Raw genomic sequence first — 16,699 nt, 5'->3', positions numbered from 1 at the left:
CTACTGAACAGGCAACTGCTACTACCACTATGACTACTACTACTACGACCTACTACTACTATATCTACTACTAGCTTTTATTGTATTGTTAGTAATAGCTATATATTTTTTGACCACAACCTGTTTAAATTAGATTTATTTGTTGTTCTATTTGATGTGATAAAATTAAAACACTTGGAATTACTGTAATAAAAACAACTAAAAACTGTTCCAAGAGCAGCTTTTCTGAGTATCACTTTATTTTTCACTACCTTGATACATTGTACCTAACTGAGTTTAGTACAATGTAATGTGCTCTGTAACAATCTGTGAAAACGTGTATCCTATGTAGTACGTAAACAAAGGAAAAACTTGTATTAGTACTTTCTAATGTAATAGGACACAAGACCGTTAGGGCTTAAGGTTAGGGTTAGAGCTAGAATTATGTCTTATTAGGTACAACTTATTACACATTGTTACAAAGCCCATTACATTGTACTAAATTTAGTCTGGTATAATGTATCAAGGGTAGTGTAAAATAAAGTGTTACCCTTTTCGGTCTCATGTTTGTGCTGTTCAAATCACAACAGCACAAACATTTTCTAATGTGATAAAAATACATGTTATTTTGTGTGCTCTTATTGAAATGTACTGGAAATAAAAGGTCTTCAACTTTTCATTCTAATTGTCTGTGTTTTATCTGTGCTTGATTCATGCGCAGGTTCCACAGAAACAAATTATAGGAAAATGACAGCAGCAACAATAACTCAATGACACATTTCAAAGAGATAGGCATTATGGAAATATTGGTTCTGTGTGGAGGGTGTTTGACAGTAAAACAAATAAATAAATTGAGACATAATTTATCCTTGTTGAAAAGAAAATGATTCATGTTTACTCACAATAGGTTATTTTCAGCAGCTGAAATTATGCAAAGAGAATTTCGTCTTTACAAAAACAACAAACGTCTGTTGGTTTTTATAATTGTGTGTTTTTGAAATGGAAAACATGGTGTGAGGGACTCATGCTATCAGTAATGCATTGCTTTTTGAATGTCCTGGACAGTTTTGTTCCTGGCAAGGTGCAAACTGTCAGACTGTCAACCCCCAACATCATGAAACCAGAGCAGATAGCATCAAACATAACGCCTCATTCAGCAATTATTCAGAGTCTTGGACTAATGGTGTTGTAAATGCACACACAGCACATGCAGGCAGTGGAGCAACAGTAATGCCCCCATACAGAGCGGTGTTCAGTGTATGTGAGTATGTGGCTATATAATCCAAACAAGCAAAGCAGATTAGATCTACAGCCTCCACAGCAGAGGGAGTCTTCTCTTTGTCTCTGGCAGCTCCCTCTTGAGGCCGGCACTATTTCAAGCACAACAAAACTAAACCTGTCACATTCCATCCTATTAAACAGCTTCTATCCATATGCTCCATTCAATAGTCTACAGAAGGAAATCATCAGGCTTCACTTCAAATTAAAAAAAAAAAATCTTTTGATGTTTACTGTATCTTCTATCTGTCGGAGTTCATCTATATGTTGTATACTGTGTGGTTGTACTTCACACAAGCCAACGTTTTATTAAACATCTTCCATTTGCAATTACCCATTGCAATACCTAACGCACACTCTCTGAGCACCCAAATCTGTGCAATAGCTTCTTTTTTCACAGCAGTCCATCAGCTGCCATTTGATGTCAGCCAGAGCAAAGTAATGACAGTGCACTCACTGCAGCAGTCATTAGCCGTGCCTAATGCTGGGAATTAACACAAATTAAGTGAAGTTAAGTACATGCATTAGAGGGGCTTGTTTGGGCAGGGATTTTCACTTTTGCCTCCGACAAACACTACACTCCAAAAAGTGGTCCGCAAAAAAAAAAAAGAAAACGAAATGAACAGACTTTTCTTTGTGTGTTCTAATTCTGGTAACAAAGGTCAAAGGTAAGGAAGGGCTAAATGGAATTTTAAAAAAAGCAAGTCAGCATGTGTCTAATACAGATGGACAAAGACTTGACTTTCGCTGTACAGAAGTGTTATTATGTGAGGTAAAGTAGGTTTTTTTCCACCTAAGTTGCAGGCTTTCATAAAGAGGTTACAATCACGCAATCTCTAAAATCCATTTGGCCCTTACTCCAGATTACATCTTTATCTGAGCATCGACAGATTATTGTCCACAGAGAGGTGTGCTAAGCGGGATTATCCACTTGTTGGGGATCCATCTGACCTCTCTGGACGTGACAGGCCAGCCGCACACACCCTTGCATCTGTGGCTGTTTTTGTGCTTGTTTGCAGCCCACGCATCGCAAAGCTCGGGAAATGACACTAAAACCCTTCATCCTCCGATTATCTCAGTTAGTGATCTGCTATAAAAACAGACATGATACTTATTCAACGTTTTTATTTGGTTAAATCTAATGATGTATTCCAGGCTGGATTAGAGGTGCGGATGCTTTGCAGCGTTTGAGGATCTGTAAACAAAACAAAAAAGCAAAAACAATACTTATGTGAAATTGTATAACAGGTATTTAACAGCTTTGACTTGAGATTTGACTAACCTGCCATTCTGCTCTTGTTGGGAATACGCCGCACTGACTCTGTTCCCATCAGAAAGGCCTGTGTTGGGCTGACTTGCTCCAGTTCTGCGGATTGGTCTCATCTCACTTTGACCACCTCGAGCAGGATTACCGTGTTTGTGCTTCTTATCTGGGATCATGAATAGAAAAAAGCATTATGATAGCCATAGAATCAGCATAATGAACATTTTTTAAATCCATAGAGTAGGTAGAATTCTGGCTTTGGCAAATACTACAGCGCACAGGCTCCAAACTATGTAGTGAAATATGAGTGTTAGCAGGTTGATATTTACAGACTGATGATTTCTTTTCTATTTGTAAAAATATCTACATTATTCAGACCCTATGCATTCACTGCAGACACATTCTGGTGGTAAATTCAAGTCAGCGTCCATGATACAGAAAAGCTGAGTTTATATTTTGAACATTTTCTGTATCAGACACCATAAACCGAGTGGTGTGATTAATACCTGGCTGTTGCCCATGGATGAGGTGGTTCTGAAGCCCAGCACTCACAGGGATGGCTCTTAGAGTTGTGTTCCGGGACATCAGCGGGAGCAGCCCGGGCACGTTTATGTCAGCGGGGACAGGAGCGCCATAGAACTGTGGGCAGGTCTGTGAAAGAAGAAGAAGAAGAGAAAGTCATCACTGCAAAAAAAGTCATCCCGAAACAAGTAAACGTATGTGTTGAAATAACAATATTTGTCACTGATTTCAGTATAAAAAAAACTGCAAGTGAGACAAGTATTTCTGCACGTTTTCTTTTACCATTATACTAAAGTTAAATTCCATACAGTAGCCTATGACAAGACAATCTCAATCCCTGTAACATAAAAGAGATCGAATCAAATGGCAATAGAGCGTAAATGTTTGTATTTGTAATAATGATAAACCGCACATCTCTACTCTCATGTTCACATTTAGCTGGATGCGTAGAGGGGGTTGTGTTGACCTGGCTAATAGGGGCTAAACCACTGGTGCATTATCAGGCGGGCACATTTCATCTAATCAGCAGGATGATGCCAGTAGGCTTAGGTTGCTTTTAATTCAGAGCTGCCGGAGAATTACTGCACTGGCTCTTATTACAGTGGCATAGAATCACTAACACTCGTGGAGCCTGATTCTTGTTATTCTGATTTACTGGAGCCTGTTGTCTACTGGATGCAAGAGTGTTTCTGTTTACTTGATAGGGCCGCACTGTTCCAGTTTAAAAAGTAGAAAATGCTGAAGCAGGGTTGATACAGGAGAGCCTCTTCAAGAGTCAGCTGAGAAGCAGCCTCTTGTGTGTTCTCACCGAGGACTCAATACTGAGCAGTTCAGCTCTGGTCCTCTCTTCCACAGTCACAACCACTCCGTCCAGAACCTGCAGCTGGGACAGGTGCAGGACCACTGCAGTTCGGTGCTGGGAATTGCGTGCCACCTGCAAAAACACACTCACTTTCACATTCAGTTATATAGAACATGCACTGCTTCAATATAGTTAGTGTACAGTGCCTCTCGTAAGTATTCATACACCTTGAGCTTTTGCACATCTTGTCATGTTTACAACCCTAAACATAAAGATTTTATTTAGATTTTTTTACTGAACGTTCCCACACAAGTAACCGACAACTGTGAAGTGAAAGCAAAATGATACATGATTCTGTTATTTTTCAAAAAATAGAAAAGTGAAAAGTGGGGCATGCATAAGTATTCATACAGCATTTTCTGAGTGCATTAAATTGCCTTTAAAACATTTCTAATGACTCCAGAACACCTTGGCCTAACGGTTAAATAGAGGCCACCTGTGTGTAATCTACTCTCTGTATAATTTCAGCTGTTCTTTTAGGCCCTCAGAGCTGTGGTCGGAGTGTATTGGTCACTAAACAACATCATACAGCCCAAGGAGCACCAGAGAGATCAGGGATAAAGCTGTGGAGAAGTTTAAAGCAGCGTTAAGTTATACAAAGATTTCCCAAGATTTAAACATCTCCCGGAGCACTGTTCAATCCATCATTCAGAAATGGAAAGAGTAAAGCACCACTGCCAACTTACCAAGACATGGCTGTTCACGTAAACTAACAAACTGAACAAGGAGGACACTGGTAAGAAATACAACCAAGTGCCCCAAGATAACTCTGGAGGAGCTGTGAAGTCCTGCCGCTGAGCTGGGGGAATCTGTACATGGGACAACTATAAGTCGTATCTACACAAATCTGGCCTTCATGGACGAGTGGAAGAAGAAAGCCATTATTGAAAGGAGGCCATAAGAAATCCTGTTTAAAGTTTGCTAAGAGTCATATGGAGGACACAGCTCCATGTGGACGAAGGAGCTTTGGTCAGATGAGACAAAAATGTAACTTTTTGGCCCAAATGCAAAACGTTATATATGGAGCAAACCTGACACTGCTCATCGTCCTGAGTGCACCATCCCCAGTGTCAAATATACGGGGGGGAGCATCATGATGTGGGGCTGCTTTTCCTCAGCGGGGACTGGGGAGGTTGTAAGAATAGTTGGGAAGATGGATGGAGTCAAATACAGAGACATTTTGGAGGAAAACCTGCTACAGTCAGCAAGAGAACTCAGGCTGAGGCGGAGATTCACCTTCAGCAGGACAATGACCCGGAGCACAAAGCTAAATCTACAATGGAATGGTTCAATAAAAACATATTAATGTGTTAGAATGGCCCAGTCAAGTCCTGACCTAAATCCTATTGAAAATCTGTGGAAAGGTCTGAAAACAGCTGTTCACAAACGTTCTCCTTCTAATGTGACAGAGCTTGAGTTGTTGTTTAAAGAGGAATGGGCTAAAATGTCAGTCTCTACATGTGCAAATCTTGTAGAGTTAAACCCCAAGACTTGTGCTGTTATTACAGCAAAGGGGGTTCCACAAAGTATTCATTCATGCTGTATGAATACTTATGCAAGCCCCACTTTTCGGTTTTCTATTTTTTGAAAAATAACAGAATCATGTATCATTTAGCTTTCACTTCACAGTTGTCTGTTACTTGTGTGTGAACGTTCAGTAAAAAAATAAAAATAAAATCTTTATGTTTAGGGTCGTAAACATGACAAAATGTGCAAAAGTTCAAGGTGTATGAATACTTACGAGAGGCACTGTAGGTTTTAAACAACATGATGTTACATGTTATTATTTACATAGACTAATTATGACACTCCATCATTTTTTTTACTGAAATCAGTGACAAATATTATTATTATTATGTCAGGTTAACCCAGATGAACCAGCGCAGCCAGCAGCAGAATTCCCTGACTCTGTAGTTGTTTACTGTTTGTAACAATGAAACACAGGCTTTGCTTTTGAAACAAATCAAATAACTTGGGCAGACTATGCTAGCACGTTTTTTTTTACGGAGTTTGATTCATCTTGGTAATACAATTTAATACTTACTAGTTTGTATAGTTTTATTTTGAAAGTTTTATTTCTCTTGGTTTATTAGAACCTCACAGTTCCTCATCCCAAGTGGATAAAAAAGTAAATAAAGCTGTATGACCCAGCTGAAAGCTCTGTGCTCAGCTGAACTCAGCCTTCAGCAGTGCACAGTCCAGAGCCAGCGTGTCCACTCACTGAACTGCATGTTCTCCTACAGGGCAGTGCACCACAGTGGGGGGACCATGCCAGGAGTAGCTTTTGTGCCTGACTTTGGCAGGGTAAACAGTAAAAGTAGTGATTTCGTGTGCCACACAGTGCCATATACTGTCTCATGGGTAGTCTTTGGCTGGGGTTTACATCCCTAAGGAAAGAGCCAGGGTAGGGGTGCAGAGAGGGAGATGCTCCACAGCTGTGCATGACTCTCCAGACTGGGTCCAGGGTTGTGTTCTTCTTAGGTCTATCCAGCAGCTGCAGATGGTGATGTTACCCAGTCTGTAGTATTTTGTTACTTTGCTCAGCAGAGTTGTCTGTGATGCTGCTCAATCTGGGCACTCGGGCAATAAATAACATACATTTTATGTAGGAGCATGAACAGCAATTTATTCATTTATTCAAGAGGGACACGTGTGACAAAGTAACAAGCAAGTAAGATTTTTAGCTAAGGCTCGTTTGCAATGTCCTTCGTGATCAGTGAATTTGAGCATGGGCTCTGGGCTCTGTTCTCTTAAACAAACTGAATGTACCCAGTCAAAGAAATGCTCAGATGAACAGTTCATACAATACATTCATGAAATGTTCCAGTGCCCAGATTCTTCTCCTACAGGTCCCTCTAACTATGCAAACAGCATGCGCCCCCTTAAAATATAATTTAAACAGAACTGATGGTTTACTACAGTGAAAGAGACCCGCCTCATAGCTAGTTATGAGCCAGTAGCTTAGTGACAGTCTGCTTCAGCCAACTTGAGGTAAAAGTCTGTGAGCATGGCTTCTAAGCAACGGAAATTGGTCAATCGCTATAACAGTGGAGTACTGGTCCCCCTTTCAGCCCCCTTTGGTGAACTGCAGCTGCAGATACAGACATTGTCATTGTACTTCTCACATACGCACGTTTCCGTTTCTTGAGGCAGTTGCTGAACAGTACATTTTTGAGTTGCCGTAGCCTTGTGTGTATGAGACGGGTCACTGAGATCAGTAAAGAGATTTTTAATAACATGGAATTCTGTTGTGTGCTCGCCTACAAATAGTTTGATCAAGCCTTTTGTGTTTCTCTTTTACTTTAGGGCCTGTGCAGGGAGAACCAACACTTACGGGATTGCCGACGACACAGAGCTCTGTCAGACATGGGAGGACTTCAAGTTTCTCCAACTCTGCATTATCCTGTGTGAGGCACAGATTGACAAGCAAATCGAACACTTCATTTAATGTATAATGGAAGGCAGTTTATTACACACGCAAGCTTGTATTAATCTCATTCAGCCTGGACAGGGCAAAGAGTCAGGGAGAAGGGGGTGCGGATTTATAGCTGAACTTGGCCGTGATTCAAAAGAGGGGCCCCCGCTGGGAGAATCACTGCACTGGGTGATTGCTGTATTTTCCTAATTGAGCGCGTGAAAACATTAAGGCGGTGAGGGGAGAACAGGGAATAAAAGTGCAAATGACTTGTCCCCATTGAGCAGGAGATGTGGGCTGAGAGGCTGATTACATGTTACCCTGATTGTCTTCGTACATACATCTGTGACCTTCAATCAAACTGGATTCTGCATAATGCTACCCCTAGTGCGCAAACAGCGGGTCGGTAATGAGTCATGATTACTATACTTGATGTCTTACTTTGCAAAGGGCAAAAGTAATACGGCACCAATCGGAATAAAATGCATCCTCAAACATCTGACCCATTTGGCACAGAGAGCAATCAGTAAAAGTTGTGGCGCCGTGACCTTGATGGTCTCTTAAAGAAATCACTTCAGCGAGAGCTATTTAAAAGTCCAATATTATGCTTTGTTCAGGCATTGGAAATACCTTTGGACATGTTAGCTTTGTCATCTCAGGCGTAATCATTGAAAATAGCGCACAGAGATTGAACGTTATCTGCCTTGTTTGCAGTGAGCAGCAAACAACGTCCATAGACTTACATTCGACCAAACTACAAGAAAAAAAAAATAACAACAGCAGTAGATGAATTTACCTGCAGTCGGTTGGAGGCCAGAAAGAGCTTCCGAAGATCTGCCATGTGCTCCAGGTGGCTGAGCTCACGGACGCGGTTCTCCGAAAGGTGCAGCTCTAAAAGTGCGGTCAGGCCCACGAAGGAGTTCTCAGAGAAAACTTTGATCCGGTTTTTGTCCAGCACAAGCTCTCTGAGAAGGTGAAGCCCCTCCAGACCCTCTACTTGGGCGATCTCATTTCCTACGGACACAGGGCATATAGGCAAAATGCATGCAGCGAAGTAAATAGGTGGAACGACTTTTTATTCCTTTACTGGTGAAATAATGCATCAGCCTTTCGACATGTGTGAATGCCTTTTATCATCATATGGATTTTTGTGCGGCCAAACTGGATACAAAATATTTTATCAATCTCCAGTAAGAGATATAAATGAATGAATTCTTGTCATAACAAACTATTATTCACTGAAATACTCATATATCAATGAATAGGCCACATTATTTACATACAGTATAAGCTACGAATAAGGGCTTACAGACGTTTTCTCTGTGTCCTCAAAAAGAAGCGTTTCAAAACAAGTTTTCAAAATGGACTAAGCTCAAAGCCAGAGAAAAAAAAAAAAAACAACTCAATCTCGCTGGTGTTAAAAAGATTGTAAAAATACAGGATGTGGGGCTTTTGTTGGCGTTTTGTCTAACATGAACTCGCGTCTATGGGAGGTCTGCCCTTAGCGGCCGCCTTTTCACCGTCTGTGTAGTTAGTAATGACAAGCTTTGTGAGAAGGGGCACTATGTCAACCATACATACCTGGGAGAAAGAGTGCCTTCAGATTGGTGAGCCTGCTGAGCTGAAGATTGGCCATATTGGAGATGCCATTGTGACTCAAATGCAGCTCCTCCAGACTCCCCATCAGCGGCTCCAGGCCGCCAATGGACACGGCTTCCCTTGGAGAGTGGCAAAGAAAACGCCTGGTTACATCTCAAAGAAACATGGAGCTACCTCCTGCTGCCTCGTTTAACCTGGCAGGACTCGCAGGTGCACAAAAGAAAAGGAAAAAAAAACATAGGAATACAAAGAAGGGAGGCCACAACGGGCTAGAATAAACAAACTGGTTTTATAAGTTACTGAACAAAAAAAAGTTATTTTCATTTTGAATGTTTGTCCACTGAGATATATCCATTAGAGTACAAAACGATAAACATGCACTGATTTAACTGACTTGTTTTTTTCATAGAAATTAAATACACTGCACAGATAAATAACACTATGACAAGATAGCGCGTGTGCAGCCAGGAGCATTTACATTATAGATCAGCAAAGGCGGGCAGAGACATCGGTTGAAGATTGCTGCCCTCTTTTGGTGAAAGGCAACATTACTTGGATAAAAAATACAACTGTCACAAATGTAAGAAAATCCCTAACATGGAAATAAATAAATAAATAAATAAGTGTATATGTATATATATATGAATTCGGGGGTACAAAGGCACATTCTTAAATACAGGTAATCAGATAAAGGCACTACCTGTTGCCCTTGGTCTGCCCGTGCTGGCCGTAGCCACTGGAGCTGACTTTGTTGTACAGAATCTGTCTGTTTGTCAGATGAGCGGGCGCCTTGTGTCGGGGTAGGATGGACTCAATGCGGTTGTAGTTGAGACTTAGCGACTGTGAAAAGATATGCATATTATTGGTGTAACAATTGTGTAAAGGAAGCAAGCACGAAACTGGTGCGCCCAAGCTTTACCCTTATGTTCGCCAGGTAGATGAGGCCAGAGAAGGATGTCAGGTTGTTATGGTCCAAGTTTATACTCCGCAGGCTGCAGAACAGGTCAGTCGGTGACAGATCGACCAGTCTGTGAGAGATAAAAAAAAAACGCATTCATTAAAATGTGCTGCTCTGTGAATGATATTTTTACTCAGGTCATCACCGAATGGAGCAGGAAGGAATGGACAGATAAGCAATGTCTGTGTAGCTGGAATGGCCCAGCTTCTCGGCCACCATATCCGATGTTAGCCGCCCACTGAACATGTCCTTTGCATTTTCCCGCTCACTTGCTTCCTAAAAGTAAAGAAATATCGAAAACATTTGATAAAAACTACAAACGAAGATGCAAGTTTAAACTCACCACCGCAATCCCGTCCAAAGCTTTGAGCGACGATATGTGAAAGACGACGTAAATCCGGTAGCTTTCCAATTTCTCGACCAACGGATTCCCGTGCAGATCCAGAATGATGAGGTTCGTCAATCCCTGTAAGACGGACAACATTTACGCACGCGAATGACACAGTAAAGCAGGATGATTTTTTTTTTTCCTTCTTAAAGACACCTTGAGGTAATAGATATCCCGCGTTGTAGAGATGTGGTTGTTGCCGATGTACAGCTCCAAAAGCGGGCGGACCCTCTGAATCCCATGCAGAGAGGAGATGGCATTTCTGTCCAGGGAGAGGAAGGTGAGGTTGGGGAGTTGCTCTAATACGGAAGCATCCAGGTGAGTCAGCTGATTGCCATCCAAGCTCAGCCTATTTAGAGAACGCAGTTTCAATAGACCTACAAGAAGCGGGAAATGTCTTCTGTTACAAACTTCATACAGAACCGATAAGAGTGTTCGCTGTGCGGCGATCTCTCACCGCTGATAGTGGTGATGTTGTTGTTATTCAGGGAAAGCTCCTCTAACTTCAGGCAGCAGTCGAGACCGTCCACTTTGGAGACGTCATTGTCATTAAAGGAAGCCCAGCGCAGGTTTACCAATCCATTGAGATTAGTCAGCTTAGAAATCATCAGACCGTCAAGGTTCAGAGCTGTTATCTGAGGAAAATACAGAAATGGGGAAGCAATTAATCCAGCCTTACTTCATTGTCATCCGTTTGCTCAGTGGTTTACAATAATCCAAGTACACTACCGTAGACATCCAGTCCGGCTGAAGACTCGTGTCCCACACCTTCTGACTGAGCCCGCACAAGAAGTGGGCAGTAGAAAGCAGGGTGAGACTTCGGGGACGTTCAGTGGTCGTAGAAGAGCGCACTATGAGACACGTCTGCAATAACAGTGCATCTATGACTAGTACATAAGCAATCATTTCATTTATTTAATCTGACTTAGACATCGAAGTCCAAATGAACCTGTGTGATTCTGATCTCCGCAGCACGAACAGCTTCAGCCGCGTCGTCCTCGGTGATGAGCTCATCGTCCAGGTGAGAGAGAGACTTCAGACCAGCCAGTGCAATCATTCTCACGAACTTTCCCTGTAAAAAAAAAAAAAAAAAGAGAAGAAAAAGGATTGTTTAGATTGTGCCTCTATACCTGTAATGTAAAAAAAAAAAAAAACAGTTTAGAGAGCCTACCTTTTTCCATGGGTTGTGCCTCGTGTCCAGTCTGCACAGAGCGGGCGTGTGTTTTGTCAGAACAGCGGTGTCTTCCCTCGCTTTGGTCAGCTTGTTCCACCGCACATCAAGGTGTTTGAGCTTTTGCAACCCTCTCATCCCTTCCAGAGTCACCAGGCGGTTGAAGCTGGCATCCAAAAACTCTAGATTGTGCTAAAAGTTCAGCAAGTAAAATCAATGCAATGTGTGAGACATCCAGTGGTGCCATATTAATGAATTTACAGAACATCATCATATCAAACATTTTAGGGAAGAAGCTTATAAAGGTTATTTTGAGAGATATACCGTTATAGTCCAATATGTCCAAACTCTGTGTTATTTTTACCATGTGGCGAATGTTATCCAGTCGTTTAAATTCATTGAAGCTGATGGTGAGGTGCCTGAGAGCTGTGAGGCGGTGAATGTCCTTCATTTCGCTCAGACTGTTGCCATGCAGGTTCAACACCTGGAGATTCAATGTTCAAAGGTCATTTCATCGCTTTCACATCAAAACATTTGCTCAATCATTTACCGTAATCTGACTGAGGACATTTGCTTGCGCCACATTTAGCAGCATTTTCTCCTCCAGGATCATGAGCTTGGGCTGTGGCTTCAGTGCAGGCTCCATGCTCAGGACTTTCCTGTCCACAAGTATTTCACTGGGTGAAGTACCATTTCTCTCTGTGCTACACACCTGCTGAGCCTCTTCTTGACTCTGACACACAGTAAACATGCATAAATATGATGATCATGGCAGTCAATATATTCAAATAAAGACAGTGCGTAAACGTACTGAGGTGAGATATTCAAAAGATATGATGTACTCCGGTAGAACAAGCTCGTTGTCAAATATGAACCATTTTCTGTGCTGTTGACTGAAGTCGTGACCTGCTTGTGCTTTTGCAGAATGAGGTGCCTCTGAATAAAAGCACACAAATAGAATCATTTTGTATTACAGAGTTACTTTTACTGCGTTGATATGTGTTACTTTCGCTGCTGCTTCTTTGTTTAGTGCCGCTGCCCATGTTCATGTACACAGAATTGGCAGTAGGATAGTTGTCCTTTTCCACTGGCTCGTCATTTCTTATGGGTGTGCTGTTTCCAAGAAGCACTTTGCACAAAATAACCCAACCTATGAACCAAAATAGAGTTGAATTATATTTAACAATGCTGCAAAAAACAGGTAACAGATGTGTACCAGGTCTGAGGGGGCTGTTGTCCATGACATGTGAGGCGCTTTGGTTACAGTCGATTGGAGTCTCAATCCGATATTGTTCACACAGTCTGAGGCTGTTTGTCAAAGGAACAGCCTCTTCTCTTCCTAGAGCCTGTACATTAAATGAAATAAATGCAATTACAGTTAGGGACTGATCACAAAATCAACATGATGATGTCTATGCAGTTTACACTTTTGCAATTTATGGTACTTAAAAGTTTTTGGAACTCTGTTGCACCGATAAGGCACTTTCAGTTCTCAGTATGAACTTCCTACCTCTGATAGAATTGACCACAAAGCAGATTTTTTTACTTGAACTTTTACACTTTTTTGATATCTGTGTGAAAGTTTGGGATTCCTTTAAATCTATCAGTGCAATAATACAACCAAACAATGCTTTTATGTTGGAATTCTGAATAAAGGTTCCTTAGTTCAAGGCAAAGAAAGTGAAAAACTGAATATGAGCTACAGAACCTTGAGGGTGACGAACTACCTTAGCACTACATACCTTATATTGTGCCGCAGTTTTAAATCCATTCTCTAAAATCTGCAAAATATCCTCTTTTTCAGGATTTTTTCCGGGGTCAGGGACATAGAACAAGTACTCCAGTCTTCGCCTATAATTCCTGTTAAAGATTGCACTGTTTTAGGCCACACTCAGTTACACTAAACGCATCATCAATCACGGCCGTTATGGATTTGACTTACTGGGGAAGACACGGAGCCTCGTCACTGAGCAGCATGTGTTTTTCTTCAAACTGAAGCCGCAGGGCAGTGTTGTGAACGCGAATAACTTTGCTGATTTTCACCCCGGTAACATCATAGGCCTTGTAATCCGAGAGAGAAAAGCGGGAATGAAAGAGGTCACAACAAGACGAAAACCTGTTGGGAAGAGGGTAATAAAAATAGTCAAGCCAAAGTGAATCTTGAAAGAGTTATGATCGCTACAGAGCATAGTAAGTACCAAGGGTCAGAAGAGCAGCCCTCCTCAAAACGAATATTTCCAACACTTTCTAGTTCCATCAGGAGGAACTGGACGGCATACTCCATACAGCTGGTGGCATGTGCTACATCCCGCTCATGCATGGCTTCCACTCTGAGTAGAGTGACTGTGATTACTATTGACACCTGTTTTCAAGCATAAACGTGAACTTACTCATCCATCTTCTCGCTCCACAGTGTTAGTCTTTCTCTTATGGAGTCCATTTTGAGGCGAATTTTATCTTCCATATTTGGATCTGAGCTGATACCATTCGTTTGACTGAACTGTCCATCCTCTGAGCAATCCGTGGACACTTTGCAGTCACTCGTCACTCTCGAGAGCTCCCTTTCCAGCTGTACAAGCGAAACAAAAGCACGTTGTAGAAAAAACACACACAAAAGATCTCCACAGGCTTAAAAGGACTTGGCTTTTATACCGTACATTTTTGAAAGCGTGACTTAAAGTGCGGATGCTTTCTTCAGGAACCTGGAGCATTGTTTTCTTCTTCTCCGTCAGCCTGTGCACCGTCTCGGCCAGGGTCTGCTGAACCACGCGCACACGCATGTTATAGTACATTATTTTCTTCAGCACAGTGGACTAAAGAGAGAAAAAGAAAACATTACAATAGTAGCACATCTAAATAGCCAGTTCTTTAAGGTGCTGTTAGCAAAGTCGGCAATTATTTTGGTCATACATCATTTGCAGACAGCCACACAGTAAAATCAAAGTGCTCCTAAGGTATTATTACGCCTTACAATATAGTGCCCATTTTTATCCGCTTAGATGTTACATGTTTAAGTGTGTGTAACTTTATTTAAAAAGGGAAAACGTGGAAGAGCTTGGTAGCTTCTAACTTCACCCCCGTTTGAAGCTATAGAGAGACTTAGAGCTTAAGAGACACACAGTGTATCCAACACGTAGTGATAACAGTACATAAAACATGCAGTCCTAGTACACAACAAGAAACAAAAACGTAGAAAATGTACCATTGTAACACTTACCTCAGCTACTTCTTTGACTTGGCTGCTAGACACATGATAGGTATCAAGGCAGCGGAGGCCGGGCATATGATATATAACATGTGTGGCATAGTTACACAGCAGACAGACTGGATTGGGCCCCGAGGTGGGGTCATTGAGTGCAAGGTCCGTCAGCCGTGGCAAAAGAGCGAGATATGTCAGCTCCTGAGGCAGAAACATGATGTATTCTTAGGAACGAAAACACGTGCCACTGTAAGATTTGCAGTATGCATGACCCTCGCTGATACTATAATACACTGGGACTATGCTTCCTTTTGAATTATCTATATGTCTGTTTCAGTCTTTGATCTCACGACATGCTGAATCCTGGGAACAAATAACTACAGATGAGTGAAGATAAATGAAATGAAATATAAATGGAGGGGGGGTCCATTAAAATTGATGGTTGCAATGTGTTTCAATTGTTGATCAAACTACAAGCCAAAATTCTAATGAAATGGGCTGATTTTGTACCTTGAATGATCTTATTCGGTTTGCCGAAAGGTTGAGATTTTCCAGGTTAACATTAGGCTCCAGACGGCGACCTGGAGAAGCCATTTTGGAAATAGGTTTATCTTTAATTTAGAACTGTAGAGAACATTTCCCCGCACATGAATCTTACCTATCGTTTCAATACGGTTGCCAGCCAGATTTAGTTCTCTGAGGTTTTGAAGGTTATCAAGCCCCTAAAAAGACAAACAAGAAGACTACATTAAAGAAAATGTACACACAGCAGGAGACTACAATAAACACCACACACTGATGACCTTTATCTCACTGATGCAGTTGTTGTTGAGCCACAGGACTTGAAGTTGGATCAACATTTGCAAATTCTCTATGTTGTCTATTTGATTTTCATAGAGATAGAGTTTCTCTATTTGTACACAATTCTCCAGACCTGTAATGTCCTGCAATGAGATATATACTTTATCACTGTAATTAGAACTTATCAAATAAACTTTCCATTTTGTCCACTTACCCTGACATGGCACTGAGCTACCCAGAGCTCACGGAGCTGTGGACAGCACTCCAGACCTTCAATGATCTGTAAGCTCTGGCCTACTATAGTCAAGTGAGAAAGGCTGGGGAAACGTGAGAGTGCAACCATGCGAGGGAAACCTGAAAAAAACATTTCCAAGGCGCTGACGTGGGGTCCTTCTTGTGCAATTTTGTCATAGGATACGCCGTTGGCCAAACACTGTTAACATGAATATGAATATCAATATGAACTACCCCGCTCGTGGGGTAAAATGAACCACAAAACAACTTCATTTTTTTAAACAAACATCTTTAAAACCACAGACTCCATATAAAGGTGCAAACAACTAGAAGACAGTCCAAAATGTATGTAAAGTTTTGTAAAAATGTTGTATCTATTTTATACTGATTTTTTCCCCTCCCTTATATTACTCACCAATTCTTTGAGCACCTCCTCATCAGCACGAAACTTCTCACTGTGTGCCATGGCGGTCATACCCTTACATTAAAAAAAATAATAAAATAAAATAAAATAAAAGGAAGAAGTTAGGTAAAGATAATAAATAAAGCAAACAAAGGGTCAGCATTTATTTTGAGACAATTACTAAATAGAAAGAGAAAACATAATAAACACAATCATGAGTGCAGTAGTAAAGTAACAAGTAGCCAGGAACCGGCCATGCAGTTTGTCTTCTTACCAGTGATTAAGATGACTTTTGCAGAACTCAATGGAAAAAAGTCCGTGTTTTCCACAACTGCACATACAATGTTGAAATGCTAATATTACTTGTGGGCTCACTCCATACAGGAAGGCCCTCTGTGCTCCTCTTGTTGCTCTGGGTCCACAAATGTTTGGGGCACTTGTTTGTATGCGCGCGTATGTGCGGTTGCTAAGGAGCCATGTAGGCCTACATGACAGATACACCGGAGGGCCACGAGAGGGCGCCACACTGACGCGTCTGGGCTTAGCGAAGTCTTGAGACAAATTGGTTGCGTAAGGACTTTTAGCAAAACTTGGCACGTGAAATTTAACAAACATATTGAACAGTA

The 16,699-nt window shown here is 41.5% G+C and overlaps 1 protein-coding gene across 2 annotated transcripts; it reads right to left on the bottom strand.

Annotated features, from left to right (window-relative positions):
- Positions 1-2,120: 2,120 nt before the first annotated feature.
- lrrc9 (leucine rich repeat containing 9) lies at positions 2,121-16,542 on the bottom strand. Of its 2 annotated transcripts, none has more exons than XM_079574151.1 (33): positions 16,449-16,542; positions 16,086-16,148; positions 15,651-15,869; positions 15,439-15,579; positions 15,294-15,357; positions 15,146-15,216; positions 14,654-14,836; positions 14,094-14,249; positions 13,827-14,005; positions 13,635-13,766; positions 13,379-13,552; positions 13,179-13,296; positions 12,653-12,782; positions 12,443-12,586; positions 12,248-12,372; positions 11,987-12,169; positions 11,801-11,920; positions 11,437-11,628; positions 11,215-11,337; positions 10,995-11,129; positions 10,723-10,900; positions 10,422-10,642; positions 10,221-10,343; positions 10,023-10,153; positions 9,839-9,947; positions 9,620-9,759; positions 8,902-9,038; positions 8,117-8,334; positions 7,240-7,308; positions 3,852-3,977; positions 3,028-3,172; positions 2,540-2,687; positions 2,121-2,452 (listed from the first exon to the last, which is right to left on the bottom strand). In XM_079574151.1, the coding sequence occupies exons 2-33, from the start codon at positions 16,143-16,145 to the stop codon at positions 2,419-2,421; spliced, it is 4,428 nt and encodes a 1,475-aa protein (XP_079430277.1). In that variant the 5' UTR covers positions 16,146-16,148; positions 16,449-16,542; the 3' UTR covers positions 2,121-2,418. The 2 variants fall into 2 exon arrangements, with proteins under 2 accessions (XP_079430277.1, XP_079430278.1); XM_079574152.1 differs by lacking the exon at positions 16,449-16,542 and adding an exon at positions 16,348-16,424.
- Between the last annotated feature and the right edge of the window lie 157 nt (positions 16,543-16,699).

The sequence above is a fragment of the Gobius niger genome, assembly GCF_951799975.1.
Source record: "Gobius niger genome assembly, chromosome: 16".
Lineage (NCBI taxonomy): Eukaryota > Metazoa > Chordata > Actinopteri > Gobiiformes > Gobiidae > Gobius > Gobius niger.
The sequence above is the reverse complement of the archived record's forward strand: the minus strand, read 5'-3'. Positions and strand labels throughout refer to the sequence as shown.